The following is a 19,740-nucleotide window of genomic DNA, read 5'->3' as shown; positions in this document are numbered from 1 at the left end:
GGTAGCTAGGTCCTCTGTAAGCACATCCTCACAGTGTGCCAAATCCGTATTCTGAGTAATTAAAGTTAGATCGTCTGCAGACTGTATCTTCTTTGAAGTTGTTCTTGGCAGGTCATGGATGTAAAGATTGAATAGAATGGGAGATAAAACTGACCCTTGGGGTAAACCATTATTTAGAGATCTCCACCTGCTTCTTTCTCCGTTCAGAAATACAGCAAGTCGACGGTTGGATAACATGTTGTTTAGTAAGCATGCTAGCTTCTGACAAGGGATGACTTGAACAAACTTGAGCAACAGTCCCTCTCTCCAGACCGTGTCATACGCTGATGTAAGGTCGACAAAAGCTGCAGCAGTCTTCAGTCTTTTCTGGAATCCTGCTTCAATCCCTGTTGTCAGTGTTAACACCTGATCACAACAACTACGATTCTTTCTGAAAGCCCCTTGCTCAACTGGGATGACTCTTTCTATTGCTTCCTGGATACGGTTAAGTATCATTCTTTCGAGCATCGTGTAGATTACGCTAAGGGGTGAAATTAGTCGATAATGTGAAGCATCAGGATGTCATTGTGGTTCTGTCAGTCACTGGAGGAGGCAAGAAACCAAACTGTCCAACTCCAGGAAGAAGCGAGTAAGGCAGATCTATGGATGTCCTTCAAGAAGACACAATACATGACCAACATCAAAGCAGCACCAAGATGAAAGGTAGTTGGTATAGAAAGGATTCAGAAAGTGAAAAAAAATATATATCTGGGGGAGTAGATAGACAATAACCTGTTGGAAAGAGAGGCACTGTTATTGAAAATCAACAAAATAAACTTGGCATATAAACTAACTACGAACACTTACAACAAGAAGAATATCTCGAATAATGGAAAACTCAGACACAACTGGACAGTGAACAGCCCAGCTGAATGTTTGAACCTGATAAAAACAGGACAAGTCAAGAAGTTGGAGCTGGTGGAGAGAGAGATTCTGAGGAAGATACTGGGAACCCAAAGAACACAGGATGGATCATACAGAATCAAAGGAAACCAATAATTATACCTCAAGATGGAAAAGATCTCAGGTACCATCCGGAAAAGAAGAACCCTGTTCTTCGGACATATCTACAGAATGAACTCGGAAAAACTGACCAATCAGATAATAAGGTTTCTGAGACCAGGAAAACTACGGTGCGCTAGTATCGGGAGGTGGAAGAAATGGGAATACAAGGAACGGAAATCAACAGGGATGGTTACAAGCCGAGGATCAAGACCACCAAGAGGTTTCAAGAAAAAGTTGGATCCCACAACCAAGTACTGTGGACAGAAGAGAGAGTAGATTGCAGAGTGAAAAGACGAGGACTAAAGCCCAGGAATAAATGAAGCTGAATTCGAATTAATTTGACCCCAAGTTGGCCAAAATGAAAGAAGAAGAATTGTGTGGCCTCAGCTACCATGTGCACGCATTAAGATTTGATGTCATTAATTCTGGCAGTGTGTCAATTACAATGTTCCATTTTACTTAACAAATGGCATAGAAATGGATATGTGTTGGGTAATCAGTGTCTTAGTTTTAATTAATTTCTTCAGCAAACCCGAAATGTATCATTGGAGATGGAATGCCCGACAAAATAACCTACCACCTGTTGTAATCTGGAGGTCAACACTCTGTCACAAAGGGAGATTTTCTGTTACTTGTCAGGAACAGAGATGTGTCCTTACCTCTGTCTGATGACAGATGCACTCCACTTAACATGTTGTCCAGAGAAGCCAGTATGCTGTTGCTTGTGTTGAACTCTTCCTGCGCAGTGGCCAGCGACCCAGACCCACTCTCATTCTTGGAGAGCAGAATGACGCTGTTGGTGATGGAGGCAATGGTCGGCACTTCCACACCGCTCAATCCCTCTGTCGTTACGCTGGAGAAAATCTCTGAAATCGCTCTGATCTCGCTGACTTTGAGCTGATGCCTGGGCTCCGAGTCAAGTACAGTCCGCAACTTCTTCAGCTTCTCTTCGGAAGATATGTTTCTCCTGGTCAGATGTTGGATTTTATCCTCACGTTCAGACTCATCACACTGAAGAAAGAAAAAAAAATTATCACAAATTACTGAGGTTTTGTCATGAAACAGCCATTTTTGTTATCTGTGAATCAAAACATTGGGTGCTGCCTTATGTTATGAAGTGGAGCCAGCAACTCAGCATCATGCGCAAATTCTGCATGCAATGGAAATGCTCTGCTGGTCAGTTGAAGTGACTAAACTCAACAGGGTGTGTAAAACACCCTTGCTGTGGCACCATTATCGACAAAAATCTCAGTCATGCCTCAGATGGTTCGGCCACACAAAAACAGATTGGTGACAAAGATAACCACGTACATGGCAGGTAGCAAAGCATCAATCAAAAACAAGTGGAAGGACCAAGTGGATGCTGACATGAACAATTCTTGTCTCACTGAGGCTGATCATCTGTTATGGTGAAGACAGACCAGACGTGTGGACTCTGCTGTATTGCGGGAATAATGCAAGTGCTGCTCTAACAACCAAGAATGATAAACTCACCAGACAAAAAAATTGCCGTATCTACTCGCGTATTAGACCACTTTTCTTTCCCCACTTTTACAGCCAAAAAAAAGTAAAGTGGGGTCCAATATGCGATAACCTCAAATTTTGTGCAGTGACTTCTAGGCTATAAAGAACTATAAATTGTATGTGTAAACATTCTAGACTATTCTTTAACAAACTTATGAATGTATTTGAGTTATACCAGCTATTTTCATTGGAGAGCCGTATTTCTGAACGTAAGAAGTCAATAAAACATGAACACGACTTTTAGGCCTACATATAAAGTAAATATAGTCCGTTTTAATTACTCATATCATATCATTCGTTACATCTCATTAATTCCTCTGATGAGGTTGACGTCAGGAAGGGCATACTGTCGTAAAACTCCCTACATAAGATTCATCTCGCTTCATACTCGACCCCATAGAAAAACAGGGATAGGGGTATCATATTAGCATATAATGCAATATTTTACAAAAGAACTTAATGCTATCAGTTGAGCAGTAGGCCTACCACACAGTAAACCTGATCACTGCTTCCTTTGAATTATCGCCTTGCATGGCCAAATTCCCTGCCCTGCTACCGGCGTGTCGGCATTCTAAGTGACGTCATCTTCACTCTCATCTCGTTAGTCGCGTCAGCCATGCTTCATTCTCTTTGAGCCCTGCATTGCAATCAAGAGCATAAAGGAGGTCCCGTCTTTTTGAACCTTTTAAAAATAATTTTGTTCCCGACTATAGTCTAAACAATATGAATCTATTCCCAAATGGTTTCTGGAGATGGTCTCTGATATTCCCAGTTGGTGTATGTGTAGCAGAATCCACTCCTTCCGAATACAGCCGTGCTGTAGAAGGCGTGCCAAACCACCAGCTGATAACTAGCTTATGTTACGAGTTGTACTTCTGAATGTAATACATAGTGCCTGGTAACATTCTTTTGATAACTGCGGCTGTTGAAACCCAGACCCTTATTTTTAAGTATATTTCATGCTTGTTCTCTACATTTATCACATCAGGATTTACGTAAACAGCTGTCCATGAGATAAGATAGGCCACATTATTTAGGTTAGGTACGTTATCGCCCGGATAGTGCCAAAAGTTCCTCAACGGAAAGAATAAAAATAAATAACAGGAAAGTTTGCCACATTTATGGATATCTACAGGTGTGGTGGTAATGCGTTTTATTATCATTATGTTTAATTTTGTACATTGGTTGTCTCTTTTTTTTTATTAACACACACCCTAGTATGTTTTGTTTGGCGCCTCCGAAAATCGTTTAAAGCATGTGGGAAAATAAAATTATTATTATTATTATTATCTGGTAGGTATGTTGGCAAGTAAAATGATAGTTTTAATTTTAAACTTACTTCTCACCAAAAAATACCTATATTGGTCAGAGTTATGAGATATTTAATGATCACTTTGTTAATGATCTCGCCAGATATATATATATATATAGCCACAACCGCGAATATTTCTCAACTAAAGTAAACTCGTTTCCTCATCCCAAGGTGGTACAGCTCTTTTTAGACACACCCCAGTGGAGGCGAGTTACATGTACCATTTTTACCGCATATCAACCTTCCTGCCATTCATAAATCTCTGACAGTACAGTACCGGGAATCAAACTCAGAATCCCAAAAAACGGCAGGTAATTGTGCTAGCCATTATGCTGGCGGACATTATTAACTACAAAATGCAGACATATAGCATTACGAAGCTAGGCTTATCACCTATTTGTGCAACGTCATCAGAACTGCAGTAGGCTAGCACTATGGAGGCGGACATTTCTTAACTACGAAACACAGATGTACGCATGGATTCGACGCATGTTTTCATTCTGTAGATCAACAAACAAAACTATTCACAAATTTGTGCAATGTCATCAGAGCTGCAATAAGACTTGTACCTGCTTCAAAGCAGAATCTTTATTCTTCTCTGATGAATTACGTTGGGGGAGTCTTAAATGCAAGGTTTTTTTTCATTTTCTTTGTCTAAAAAAGCCAGCGGGGTCTAATACACGAGAGGTCTAATACACGAGTAAATACAGTAGTCGCCCTGGAGAAATCATTTATTTACCATGTAACTCTGCCTCTGGACTTGATAACCACCTGGATTCGGTTAGAAAGTGAGTCCACAATGTTATGCAGGTACAACACATTCAGATTAAGCCACTCGCTGAAGATTTGATCGCACAATTCCACCAAACTGCAGGGATCCTGATATCGGTGTTTTACCCGCTGTTCCAACATGCACCACAGATTTTCAATGGGGTTCAAGTCAGGTGATTTTGCAGGCCAATCGAGATGTAATAGGGACAGGGACTGTTCATAAAACCAGTCACATATGGGTAACTTTGCTGTTGTCATTTTGAAAAATCTGGTATCAATAGCATACTCATCATGCAGATGTTGACTGAAAGGCAACACCTGATCATCCATAATGTTTAAATAAACATACTGGTTCATGTTAGTGGTCACCTCGGTGAGCGAGCCCAATCCATGATATGAAAAACACCCCCAAGAATCACAGACCCACCTCCGGCTTGCCCACATCCAGGATGAAATGCTTCATTTGGCCTCCAGTGAGCTCGACGACGTGCGTCATTGGAATACAGACATGGGCCCCTTTAAATAAAGGGCATCATCATGGAATACAGACAAAAACATGATTCATCAGACTACATTACGTTCCGCCAGTCAGCTCCTGTCCACGTTCGATGATTTCTAGCCCACTGAAGACGCGCAGCGTTATGTGTCTATGTGAGCAATGGCCTCTTGTGAAGTGACAGGCTATGAATGTTCATGCACGCAGTTCCTGTCGTAATGTTCTGTCACTAACAGGTTGGGATGGACCTTCATTCACTGACAGCAGCAATTCCTGTCGGTTTGGAAGCGATTTTGATTTACAAACCGTGAAACACGTCTTCGGTCCCTCTCAGTTGGGATCTTTTTCAACATTATTCTGTTCAAATGAACTGACTTCAAGAAGATTCTTCAAGTGCTAGTATTTTAAGCGTTTCACCTGGTCTTTTGTGAAGTTCATTCCTCAAATTGAGAGAAAAGTTTGAGAACTTACACAAGACATGTGATCATGATGAGTATTTAACATTCAAATCTTTACTTGTCTTGTACCGAATATCAACACCACACGCTTGCTTCATAAATTTTATCTATCTATAATTCATGTCTTGCCTTAACTGTAATGATTTTGACTGATGATGGTCTCTAGCAAGACCAAAACTAGTTTTATCAAATATATGCAATATTTTTTAGGTTACAATAAATAGTATAGAATACGTGGAAAACTTTTAGCTTTTGTTGTAATTATAATCTATCCCTGTCACTATATTATTAGGAGGCATAACAATACAAGGTGTCTGGGTTAAAGGTATAATAATATAAAATTTAATAACTTGAGAAATAATGGAGATATTTATTGGCAGTTTCTTTCTACAACTAGGGTAACTCAAAATGTTTTCTGTGTTCGCTTGCGGTGGCAGTGGTACCACATGCGCATGCGCGTAACTGCATTGTTGACAAGATATCCATTTCATGACCGTATCGATGTTTAATCAAGAAGTAAGTATAAATAACCACCTAATCGATACTTTATTAATGCCTCAGGCAAAATTGAATAAAATTAAAACTTACAGGACATGTTTCGACCACTTAGTGGTTCTCTTCAGCTGTATAAATAAAGAACTGAAAAGAAAAACATTATGACAATAAGCACAAATAAAAGTTCTTTGGAGACTCCTTTGATAAAAATGGAGGTCATCAGATTAGGTCATCTTGCCTCTCGTTCTTGTTTGGAAAAGATGTTTATTCTGCGCTGTCTAGAGGGTCTGTCTTTGAGCGCGACCTGGTGAAGTAACGATGTGATACAGTTTGACAGTTCATGGAAAGCTCTGGAGAGAAGGGAAGTATCCTTAATACTTTGAATAATTTAGACCCAAACATAAAATTTACAGCTGAAGAAGAAGAGAAAGGCATACTCAATTTTCTGGATATCCAAACAATTCGTAAAGACAACCATTTCCAATTTAAAATATACAGGAAACCCACTTTTACCCCGACTACAATCAAAAGTGATTCTTTACATCCCATCTCGCAAAAGAAATCAGCTTATTATAGTTTCGTCAACAGAGCCTTTGAAATTCCGCTAACAGAAACAGACAGAAAAAAGGAACTTTCTTTCATTCGTCAACAGGCTCTACATAATGGTTTCAGTATGAAATTCATCAATAAAATCATCACTAAATGCAAATACCAACAACAAATTAAACTTAAACAGCATTCAGAAAAAGAAAAAGGATATGTAAAATTCACCTTTAATAACCCGAAGATTTACGAAATCACCAACTTATTCAAGAAACACAATACCAAGGTAGCCTTCTCTACAAACAACAACACGAAACATAGATTCTTTAGTCATAATAAAGCTAATAAACTTAAAGATGACGAATTCCAGGAATCGGGTATTTATAAGCTGACTTGTACTCAATGTAAAAAACTTACGTGGGACAATCTGGAAGGAACTTCTCAATTAGATATCAAGAACACGTCAATGCTGAAAGATACAAAAGATTCTCTGCCATGGGATCCCATATGAAAGAGTCCAACCACAAATTCACCAATATAAAGCAGGACCTTCAAATTATCTGTATGATTAATAAAGGTAATCTTATGAACAACCTGGCAAACATCCACATCGTTCTTGATAAATTGGAAAACGGTGAAGAGAATCTCAACGAAAACAACGAGCATAAAAACATCTTATATGAGAATATTGGCAAATACTTAGAATGGGTAGACATGAAACAGACTAGACGAACAAGAGATATAATCAAACACGACATCGCTCACATGTTATTTTAGATGACGATAAAACTCTACTTCCCTTCTCTCCAGAGCTTTCCATGAACTGTCAAACTGTATCACATCGTTACTTCACCAGGTCGCGCTCAAAGACAGACCCTCTAGACAGCGCAGAATAAACAATTTTTCCAAACAAGAACGAGAGGCAAGATGACCTATTCTGATGACCTCCATTTTTATCAAAGGAGTCTCCAAAGAACTTTTATTTGTGCTTATTGTCATAATGTTTTTCTTTTCAGTTCTTTATTTATACAGCTGAAGAGGACCACTAAGTGGTCGAAACATGTCCTGTAAGTTTTAATTTTATTCAATTTTGCCCGAGGCATTAATAAAGTATCGATTAGGTGGTTATTTATACTTACTTCTTGTTGACAAGAAGCGCACCAGTAACCATACGGACTCCACAGCAGAAGGTGGTCTTTGTGCTTTCGCTCGCGGAGATAAAATCCATTACACTAGTAAAACATAGATTTCAGCGTGAATATGGACTGTTACCAACTGATGATGTTCCCACTTACGTAACAATCATGAAATGGGACAGGCACCTTTGAGAATATGGGACCTTGCTCTTGATGTCGGGCCGTCACACCAAGCACGCAGTTTCAGGGGCTACTGTTGATTTAATCCACGAGTCCTTCAAGCAGGGCCCTCGTAAGTCAATTCGACAAGCAAGTAGGCAGTTACAGTTACCTCGTTCGACAATACACAATGTCGTCCACAAAAGGTTTTTTACTGAATCGATTCATTTGATTCCGTTCACATTACTGAATCGATACAGTGATCCGATTCACGGCTCATTAGTCACCGCTCCTACTGCATCTGTGTAGTATGTGCTGGTAAGACAGCAGCAACAGCATTCAGTGCTCGCAGCTGCCATCTGGTCTTCATACTATGCACTCCTTTCTTATAAAAAAATGCTAGTCACTCTAATACATTGAAGGTTTCCGGCGACGCAGGGTGAGAAAGGTTAGGATTAGGAAGGTAGCAGCCATGGCCTGAATTAAGGTACAGTCCCAGTATTTCCTGGTGTGAAAATGCGGAAACTATAGAAAACCATCTTAACAGCTGCTGACGGTGGGATTCGAACCCACCATCCCCCGAATGCAAGCGCATAGCTACGCGATACTAACCACACGACAACTCGCTCAGTCATTTTTGAAAATATGTATTTTTCTATCAGCTGAGGATTTTCTTAAATCGTCATATTTTGCATAGGCTACCCGAGATGTACAGTAGCCCGCTGGTTTTCTGATTCAACATACTGTTAGTTAAGTTATTGCATCTGTCCACATATGATTGAAGTCTTGTGCAACGATGTGACCTATGAACTGAGAGAATACTGAGCCGTTCTTCCCAATATAAAACAGAAAACTTTTGAGTGGTCATGAGCATGACTCATAGTCATAGGGCAGGCTAGAGTTGAGTTTAATTGTCAAATGTCAACTAAGTTATGATACTAAGATTCATTAAACTAATAAATAGTATAACCTAATAGCCTACCTACTTACTAGCTACTGCAGAATTATGTTGTGACTACCTTTTTAACACTGCAAACAAATCCATCTATTATTTAAACCTCCCTGTACGAAGAGGACAGTGAATGCAAATGGGTATTATTTTCAAGTGAGCCGAGCTCGAGATTCCATTACAGCATACGATTCTTTCAGTGTACTATGGCTCACTGTATGTCTCGCTGCAGTGAGCCGATAAGGAGCCGTGTGTATCTTGTGTCTCACTGAGCCGTGTTCTTTCACGATTCTTTCGGTGTGCCATGGCTCACTATATATCTCGCTGCAGCGGAAGCTCGGCTCTCCGCATGTCCAGTGAGCCGATAAGGAGCCATGTGTATCATGTGTCTCACTGAGCCGCGCTCGTTCACGATTCTTTTGATGTGCCATGATTCACTGTCTCGCTCGGCTCCCCGTCAACATCCAGTGAATGCGCCACTTAGCACTGTCCGCTAGGAGTAAGCTGAATCATGTGCCATGAGCTCGCTGTTCCTGTGAATCGATTCACTTGGACACTTGAATGAATCGATACACTGCTTCGAATCGTGCATTCAGTAACCAACACTACTACAGAAGGCATTCGTGGAGACATTTCTGGCAAAAATTGATGGAAAGTAGGCATTCCTCGATTCGGTCTGTTTCTTGGACGAGGCTGAATTCCATATTTCTGGCATGGTAAACAAGCACAATTGCCGCATATGGGGATCTGAACCTCCGCATGTAGTGATTGATTCACAACTAAGTATTTATTTATTTTCCACCTAGTCGATACAATGGTTGCCTAAGGTAATTTAATGGTTAAAAGTGGTACATGTTTCATATATTATCAACATCTTCAGCCACATAACACTGTTTAGATGAAAAATACATAAATTGACAAAGTAATGCTTTGGAGGAAGTGTCCTTAAAATTAACATAAGATTGACTTTAAAACATCAAAAGAAAATATATAAATTATTTCTACAATTGAAAACAGTCGTCAAGGAAACACTTGTACAATATTCCATAGAGAATATGTCCTAATGAATATTCTTTTCTAAATAATTCATGAAAAAGGGTCAATTTAGAAATTTTTTTTTTATTTATTTTTATTTTTTTTAATTTTATAAGTAATATGAGGAGCTAGATGCAATAACAGCGTAAGTCTACTTATTGCATGAATACCATTTTTGAATTTCCTGGTCCCTTCACTACAACCCAGTCCAGGTCTTAGTTCGTTAGGGTGCCACTAGAGGCCAGGAGCCCACTAAAACCGGTACCATGCGCTACGCTGTTATTGCATGAGGCATGCTTCACGAGTGGCACGTTCAGTTGCCGCCAGTTCTTTGGCTGGAGAAGATGTCAGCGAGTGGAAGAGGAGGTTTTGTGGCTGGTGCAGACAAAAGGGTTGATGTTCTTTCACTAATGAAATACTTAAAATCTTAAAATGTTGAGTGGTATGTGAAAGACATGTCTGTGTGTAATGATTCCCTAGAGTCTGCTAATGCAGCATGTGAACATGAATCATCCTGATTTTGCTCAATGATGCCATATTTGAGTATTTCAAACAAGTAAGACACACAATGTCTAAATCCCAATTATATACTTTTGATCTGTTTTTTGTTTCTTTCCTTTGAGGTTTAGAGACTCACTTTGTAAATGAAAATCGGAATAAAAGTTGTTTAGAAAGGAATGTTTCTAATTTTATAACATTTCAAATATTTGTTGGGGAGGGGGTGGGCAATTACCGTAGCCTAATACCATAGTTGTGGAGAGCACTGTAACAAACCTCTCTCGTCCTTTTACGCAATAACGAACGAAAAAGTTGAATATTACAGTAAATAAAGAATAAGCTTAAATTTTTACCTGTCTTAGTTGAAAAATTTTTGCTCTTTTTAGGATTTTGTACTTAATTTTAGTAAATTTAGACATTTTGGAGAACTGAGGTGGGATAAACTGCCACTTTTGTTCCTCTATAAGTGGACGATCATGCTTTCCTAACTCCCTGATCAATACTAGTGTGTGGCAAAATATAATATTCCTGCTCTTCATGCAATAACAGCGTATAAAAGGAAAGTTTAAATAACTCTGTCCTTCTTATTATCTAACAGATCAATAAAATTCTTTGGGAAATACATTTTCTCGCTCTTTTAAATGTCTTTAAATGAAATCCAGGTTGATTCCTAACATTACTTTTAACTCAGAACATTTATAAACTTCAAGCTTCTATTTCTCAAAATAACGTAAATCTACTTACGCTGTTATTGCATCCAACTCCTTAATTGTCGAAATGAAGAAATCCAGTTTCCTTGACGACTGCTTTCAATTGTATAGAGCGTTCCAACCTTAAATTGCAGTACAGCGTAGATGGAGCGCGCTGTTGCGAAATCGACTCGTGAAGATCACGCTCGAGTGTGACTCAAACAGGGCGTCACAGTTCCACATTTTTCGTTTGTAATTTTGTAATTTTAACTTCATTCATTCATAAATTAATATTTGTAGGGTGGTAAAATAAATACAACGTACCTTAATCACTGGCGTTGCTCTCAGACATTGGACGTACACGTTCTATCCTTTCTGCAAGGCCTGATGTTCCCGCGTTGGATGAACCGGCTTCGGGAGATGAACTTGAGGATGATACGGACGATGAAGAAAGTCCTATTAAAAAAATTTCATCGTTGACATCGTCCTGTAATTCGTCTGCTTTCCACAAATCTCTTTCATTTTTCTTTACTTCGTTCACGTAATTTGCCCAATTGTCTTATGTTTTTATGGCATAAAAATGTTAGTTCAGCATTATGAACAAAACCATGTTCATTACCCGCATTTTCCTTGCATTTTTCTGCCGTCCTTCTCTTTTTTTGCTTTTTTTTTGCGGGAGTTCGCAAAGGACCATGTGTGTGTGTTCCTTCCTTATAGCATAGATTGTTCTTTCGGAACAACCTGTAGCTTTAGCTGTTTCACTGACTGCGCTGCTCATAGTCATAGTCTTTAAAAAATAATCCAGGACACTCATTTTAATATTGCTTTCTTTTCCCCTGAGTTTACCTACGGAACGTTTCTTTTTAATTTGACGATCCATTGTACATCCTTCTGCACTTTTTCTTCGAACTAATAACCCCCCGCAAGAGTACAAACTGACAACTACACAGACTACACAAACACAACAAACACAATCCACTTGTCCTCAAGAACTATACATTTATTACTGATCTTGTCCGGCCCCATGGCTTAAATGATTAACGTGCTGGCCTTTGGTCCAGAGGGCCCCGGGTTCGATTTTCGCCCGGGTCGGGGATTTTAACCTTCATTGGTTAATTCCAATGGCTCGGGGGCTGGGTGTGTGTGCCGTCTTCAGCATTAGAATTCATCACAGGTAGGGCCACATTCTTATAGACGCGCAGGTCGCCTATGTGGCGTCAACTCGAAAGACCTGCACTCGGCCTCCTCGGAGGCCACATGCCATTAAATATTATATATATCACTGATCTTTATATAATCAATCTTATAATACTGATAAAATGAACACCACTGCACACGGCTGTCAGTATATTTAAAAGCTCAGCCAGCCGAGTCACTCGTGAAACGTAAACAAACGAGACGTTCTCCCTGTAATAAATTAAGAGATACCGAGATAAAGACTTGAGGTATGATTTAAAAATAACTTCCATATCCGAAGACCGTTTGCTTTGCTTTAACCACGCCATGATCCTTCTGCACTTTTTCTTAGAAATTAGATCCCCACGTACGAGCACGAACTCACGAACCACACAAACGAAATACACTTGCCCTCAAGAATTGTATATATGTCACTGATATGTATTTAATCACTATTATACATACTACTGACAAAATGAGCACTGCACTGCATGCGACTGTCTGGAAATGTTAAAAGCGCATATTTGGGAGATCATTACCGTACTTCAGCCAGCCAGCCAGCCAGCCGAGTCACGCGCGAAACCAAAATTCAAGGATATATTCTTCCTATCACAAATTAAGAACTAAGCAAGATAAGAACTTCGGGATTGTTTTAAAAATAACTTCCATATCTGAAGACCATTTGCCTCGCTTTGACCCCCCATGTAAATTCAATAGGAAAGGCGCTGGCCAGCGACTGACTTTTTCGTGCCTGCACATAAAATTCCCGGAACATGACTGAAAATAAACGCATTTAACTGCATTTTGTTATTTTTTAAATGTAAAAATAAACTTATCTACATCGAGCTGAAATGTTTCTTTACCAGCAGTGAAAAAATTAGGAAAATTATGAATATAAAATAGGAGTTATGACATGATAAGTTCTATGCAATGAAGATTTTGCATTTGGCGAAACTTTCCATTATATTGCCATTTTCACACTAAATTATTTTTTTACAATTTTTTTGTTAACGGCGTCAAATGCGCCTTGAAATTCTGTACACAACACGATATTCACCCATTTTAAACGATAACATTCTGATTTACGGATATTTGGCAAACCCGCTGCATTAGAGTAGGACAGCGCTACCCGCAAAACACGGGAGAAGGAAAGAGACGGAATTATCCCATTACTGCTGTACTGCAATTTAAGGTTGGAACGCTCTATAGAAATAATTTATATATTTTCTCTTGAGATTTTTGTTTGTTTTAATGTTGTCAATCTTATGTTAATTTTAAGGACACTTCTTCCAAAGCATTACTTTGTCAATTTATGTATTTTTCATCTAAACCGTGTTATGTGGCTGAAGATGTTGATAATATACGAAACATGTACCACTCTTAACCATTAAATTGCCTTAGGCAATCACTGTATCGACTAGGTGGAAAATAAATAAATACTTAGTTGTGAATCTATTGAAGTGCGATACGGACCATGAAGCTAATTTTATGTAGTGATAGAGTTGGAACGGGCCTCTCCGAAAACGAATGTGTGGTGTGGATTGTTGAAGGACGGGTTATTGGCCCATTTTTCTTCGCGGGGCCTACAGTTAATGGAACATGTTACCTCGACATGTTGGAGCAATATGTTGTGCCACAACTTCCTCGTGACGTGATCATTCAGCAAGATGGTGCATGATGCCATTATGCGAAAGTTGTGAGGGATTTCTTGAATTGTGAGTTCCCAGATTGCTGGATTGGGAGAGGTAGTCCATCAATTGCTTGGCCTCTAGAAGCCCCAACATTATGCCACTTGATTATTTTCCTGTGGGGGTTGTCAAGAATCAGGTGTACCAGACATCAGTTCGTGATCTACCAGATCTGCATCATCGCATTCGTGCAGCTATTGCAAATGTTACACATACAATGCTGCAGAACACTTGGAGAGAAGTGGAATACCGATTAGATATCTGTCGCAACACTAATGGTGCGCATATCAAGGTTTACTAGGTATGTAAACAAACATTTTGAGTTACCCTACTTGTAGAAATAAACTGCAAGTAAATACCTCCACTACTTCTCAAGTTATTAAATTTTATATTATTATACCTTTAACCCGGACATCTTGTATTTTAAACTATTGATTAACATTGGAAAACTAGTACTTTTGTTTTGGCACAAATTGTTTCGGAAATGTCGAGCAGCCTGAACATGAAACATGAAATCTATAGCATATCATAAACTGAATATTTACAGTATAAAAACAAAGATACACTTTTCTCAGGTATCACAAACACCAAGCCATTACAATGATATGGCGAATGGCTTTTAGGGCCGGGAGTGTCCAAGGACAAGTCCAGCTTGCCAGGTGCAGGTCTTTTTAATTGACGCTTGTAGGCGACCTGCACGCCATGATGGGGATGAAATGATGATGCAGGCAACACATACATCCAGCCCCCGTGCCAGCGGAATTAACCAATTATGGTTAAAATTCCCAACCCTGCCGGGAATCAAACCCAGCACCCCTGTGACCAAAGGCCAGCACGCAAACCATTTAGCCATGGAGCCAGACAGCCGTTACAAGTAATAACATTTAAGACAAAGCAGTGGTCTTGTCCAACAGGATGCCAAGAGCGCCTATATTCCCTTCCAATCTAGTTTCCTGTATACACAGTTTTTCTATCTCCCATGCATCAATGCTTCCTTTTCCTCCTCAAATTTTTCACTCCAAAATCACAGTCAGTACCAACACTCTGCAATGTGAGCCTGTAGTTTCTCCAATTCTGCACTCATTCACAGTCTGTCTTCTACACATAAATCTATTTGACCACTCCTTCTGTCACGTGAACTGCTTGGAGCCAGATCTGCTGCTAAGGCAAATTCTGCACTCTTTCTCCTTCCTGATTCTGATCTCTTTAAGCTCAAGCCCCATGTAGTCTTTTCCCTTCACTATCTCGGTCATGCTCTATGTGACCATTCAAATCATCACCAGGCATATTACTTACCTCGTCTTAGGTCAGTTCTCCCCCTCTTCTTCAGAGCCGACATATGATGTTCAGAATAATCTGTAGATCCAAATATAATTGTTTGATACACACACTCTACACACAATTTCAGGTCATTTGCCAGCAAAAACTTCACGCAGCCTCTTTCACTATACAGCAATTTGTAGCCATTCTCCTATCCTTTAGCCATATTGCCTTTCCATCTACTTCCTGTAGACATAGTGTTGTTACCATTCTGTCAGTTGTGTACAGTTTTTATTTACAAATTATTTACATATTAAACACACACAAACTAATAAACTGCCATTATGACCACTTGACTACTACGCTCTTGAACAAAACACTGTTACGAAGGATAAGAAGACTGCCAAAATAGCATGTCAACGTATTAGATAAGTAAAATTAAAAATCCACCTTTTCAATACTAATATTATTCTTCTTGTTTTCGAATAGGTCTACTATGGACCACGTTAAGTATCATTCATTTACGGTTCTTCCTCTTTCGATCGGCCCAGTACTTCTTCATCCTTTCGGAGTGGGCTTCTTTACGTTCTCGTGACCAGTTGTTGCCGGTCCGTTTTTTTCTACTTTGATCTTTGAATCCCTTAATTTTGTTGATGATTTTTCTGTATTCCTGTCTGTTGTACACTGCCTGCTGTGATATATTATTTTCCTCCATATCCTCCTTGACCCCTTTAAGCCAGCTAGTTTGTGTCTTCCTGTTCTCCATGTATTCCAGAATTCGCTTGGCTGTTCTCTCTGGTGGCATTCTTTTAATGTGTCCGTAGAAGCAGAGTCTTCTCTTCTTGAAGGATGTTGTGATTTTTTCGGTCCTTTTGTATAGTTCCTCATTTGGTCGCAGTCTAAATTCTTGACCCACTTTCCTGGGCCCTAGTATCTTCCTCAAGATCTTCCTTTCTGTCTTTTCAATGTTTTCTAGTAAGCCCTTCCTGTTCAGTGGAATACATTCGATCGCATATAGACTCTCTGGTTTGATGACAGTGTTGTAATGTCTGATTTTTGCAGTGAATGAAACTGATTTTTTATTGTAGACATTTCGACATAACTGGTATGCTGCTTCCATCTTTCTTGCCCTTTCCTGTAATGCTATTCCTGGTAGTCCTGTTGGGGTTATCCATTCCCCTAGATATTTAAACTTCTGTACTCTTTTAATTGTTCCATATTTGGTGACAATATTTTGTGTCGGATCCTTTTTGTCCTGAATCATTAGTTCCGTCTTTTCGAAGGATATCTGAAGTCCCGTCTTTACAGCAGTCTCTTGAAGTGTTTCAATTTGTACCTTGGCTGTTTCAGTGTCTTCTGCCAGTATTGCCATATCATCTGCGAATGCTAGACAGTCAATTTTGACTCCAGATCTTCCCAGTGATATTCCATTTTTCACCCCTAATTCCATCAGTCTCTTCCTCCACTCTCTGACCACTTTTTCAAGTATAACATTAAACAGAAGTGGTGACATCCCGTCCCCTTGTCGGACACCTGTTTCAATCTTGAATGGTTTTGACAACATACCCATAAACTTAACCTGTGATGTAGTGTCAGTGATGGTTTCTTTGATTAAATTTCTAGTTTTTTTATCTATCCCAAACTCTTCTAACGTGCTTATCAAGGTTGCTCTGTCGACTGAATCATAGGCTTTCTTAAAATCCACAAATATAATCACTAGATTTTTGGCTGTGAGTGCACGTAGTTGTATTATGGAGATTAGGTTGAAAATTTGCTCGCTGCATGATCTCCCTTTCCGGAATCCTGCCTGGTATTCACCAAGTTCTTTTTCTATTATCCCTTCAGTCCTGTTTTGTAGTGCCTTGGATAGAATTTTAGAGGCAACTGGTGGCAATGATATTCCTCTGTAATTGTTAACGTTTGTTCTGTCTCCTTTTTTGTGCAGCGGGTGTATTAATGATGTCTTCCATTCCTTTGGGATGCTCTCCGTTTGCCAAATCTCCTCAAACAGTGCTTCTAGCTGAGTCACTAAGTGTTCTCCAGCATATTTCAATAACTCTGCAACTATTGAATCTTCACCTGACGTCTTATTGTTCTTCAGTCCTGTTATTATTCCCCTGATTTCTTCTTTATTAGGTGGTTCTGAGTCCGGTGTCTGGTTCTTGGGTTTCTCAAACATTAGAGTTTCCTCAGGTTTTTTACAGTTCAGTAGTTTCTGGAAATAATTTGCAAGGTGTTGGCAATTCTGTTCATTTCCAGTGATTAGATTTCCTTCGTCATCTTTGAAGCATAGGGTTGGCGGTTTGTATCTTGTTAAGTTCCTCCTGAATGTCTGGTAGAAATTACGTGTATTGTTTTTCACGAAATCTTCTTCTAGTTTCTTTAGTTGCTGTGTGTCATAATGTTTTCGTTCACCTCTTATGGTTTTAGTTGTTGTTTTCCTTTGTGCTTTGAATGACTCCCAGTCTTCTGGTTTCTTAGTTGAGTTCCATTTCTTCCATGTCTGAGCCCTTCTTTGTAGTGCTTCTTCGCAAACTTCATTCCACCACGGATGTTTCTTCTTTTTATTTTTATTATTATTATTATTATTATTATTATTATTATTATTATTATTATTATTATTATTATTATTATTATTATTATTATTATTATTATTATCAAGCTTGATGTTTCCATTATTTACCCATGGGTTAGAGAATTGTTTCCAAGTTATACTAGTCCATCACACATGCATCAATAATAATTGTGTCTTCCATCCATTCATCATGTCTACAACCTTTCTTTCATTGATCATAGGTTAAACGTTCCTAGAATTTCATAACAGTTGATAATATCTTCTTAAACAAGTATTGTCATTCAGTAGTAGATTTCGTGCAGGTAAGGAGAGCAACTCTCCTACTGCTACCACAAGGTCTAGTCTGGTCGAGGGAATGTACGCTCACTGACAAGCATAGCGTACTGTTTGAATGGAGTGCTGTAGCACAAGCTTCTGCTGGTTAAAAGAACTGTATGGGGTTGATAAACTCACCGTCTCTCCGGAAGACCACCCTATGGGGTCTTTCCAGTAGGCTCCATTAATGAAATCTCCCTTGCACTGACGAGTGACCGGGACGCCATCCAAGTGTCTGCAAGGACCCTCGGGGACTGCAGTGTGTTCGGTTCTAGTTACTGGCCAGGTCAGCCCGTCCTTGGTCTCCACGGGGCAAAACTCTGCACTGCGTACCATCAGCACACCAGATGCATTCACTGCAGAGACTATAGTGCGGATAGTTGCCGACAAGTCCTTGACGTATTCTTCTGGCAGCTGAACTCTGTACGTGATGACCACATTTGTGTTGTTCCTAAAGCAGGTTTGAGGACCAATGTAAGCCTCTTTGGACACATAAAACAATCTATACTAATTTTATCAAGAGAGATAGTTTCAGAGTTTGATAGTACGTGAAGGCTTATCTATCTCTAGGTGTAACAGAATTTACAAATAAAGATCCACAGAAACATACATTTATCTTCAATAGATTATATGCAATAAGCACTTTTATGCCTGCTGTTTACTTACCTCATCAAACAGCCAAGTGTATGGACCAAGATCTGATTAAAATGAACCAGACAGAGAGAGATCTTTCATCAGAAATGTCCATTAACCCCTTTGGTCATAGGTTCTCCCATAGTTATTGAGACAGAAAAAGAGGGAAGATTTTTGAGAGCAAATCACAGTAAAATCTTGTTAAAACATTTCTGCAGGGGTGACAACAAACCAGAACATTTTAACCCTCCAAGTGCTGATCGTTTCACTCTTAAGTGCTGAGTGTTCTTAAGGTAGCGTGCAGATACATTTTAAATCATTTATAATAAATACGAATTTATAACTATATATGGCATATTATAGTTATATCAATTTTTTTCAGGAAGAATTAGAGAATAATATGTTAGTAGAATGTTTTACTTACAAGTATCCAGTAAAAGTATAATGGATGATTAGTTATAGTTTAAAAAATTATCAAAATATATTCCAATTTTTGAGGTTGGTCATAAGCACTAGTCTCTGAAATTAAATTCCGAGATATACAAAATGTGCCAAACGCCATTACAAGTACAATGATATACAGTCTTTATTTATGCTTGGCAAGGAGTTCCTCGCTCAACCTTGGCTGCTGATGACAGGCCGCTACCGGCCGCTGGCGCACGCGGTTTCCGGCACTTCTTGCAGTTGCTGAGAGTTGAGCTCCGAGATAGTAGGGTGTTCAATGAAACTACTGCGTACTGTACGTCGTATTGTATAGTGTTTTATTGTGATTGTGTATAGTGCTATAATGTATGTGAAACATTTGTTACGTGAATGTGTAAATCTGCACAATACTTACATTAAGTGCAGAAAATCATCCGCTAGAACAAGACAAAAGTTTCGAGTGAAATTTCCAGGGCGACCCATTCCTATCGATCGGGCAATAAAACAATTGTCCAAGAGATTCAAACGTACAGGTTCAGTAAACAATAAAAATAGACTAAA

The 19,740-nt window shown here is 39.2% G+C and overlaps 1 protein-coding gene across 1 annotated transcript in view; it reads right to left on the bottom strand.

Moving 5' to 3' along the window:
• The window catches only part of LOC136885904 (adhesion G-protein coupled receptor G6), an 80,515-nt gene that overhangs the window by 15,115 nt on the left and 45,660 nt on the right, over positions 1-19,740 (bottom strand). The window contains exons 9-10 of the mRNA XM_068230965.1: positions 18,262-18,605; positions 1,704-2,055 (exon numbers count right to left, since the gene is read on the bottom strand). Of these exons, the coding sequence (XP_068087066.1) occupies positions 1,704-2,055; positions 18,262-18,605 (696 nt within the window). The remainder of the gene's footprint in view (positions 1-1,703; positions 2,056-18,261; positions 18,606-19,740) is intronic.

Source organism: Anabrus simplex, chromosome X (assembly GCF_040414725.1).
Source record: "Anabrus simplex isolate iqAnaSimp1 chromosome X, ASM4041472v1, whole genome shotgun sequence".
Taxonomy (NCBI): Eukaryota; Metazoa; Arthropoda; class Insecta; order Orthoptera; family Tettigoniidae; genus Anabrus; species Anabrus simplex.
Note: the sequence above shows the minus strand (reverse complement) of the source record. Positions and strands in the feature narration are given on the sequence as shown.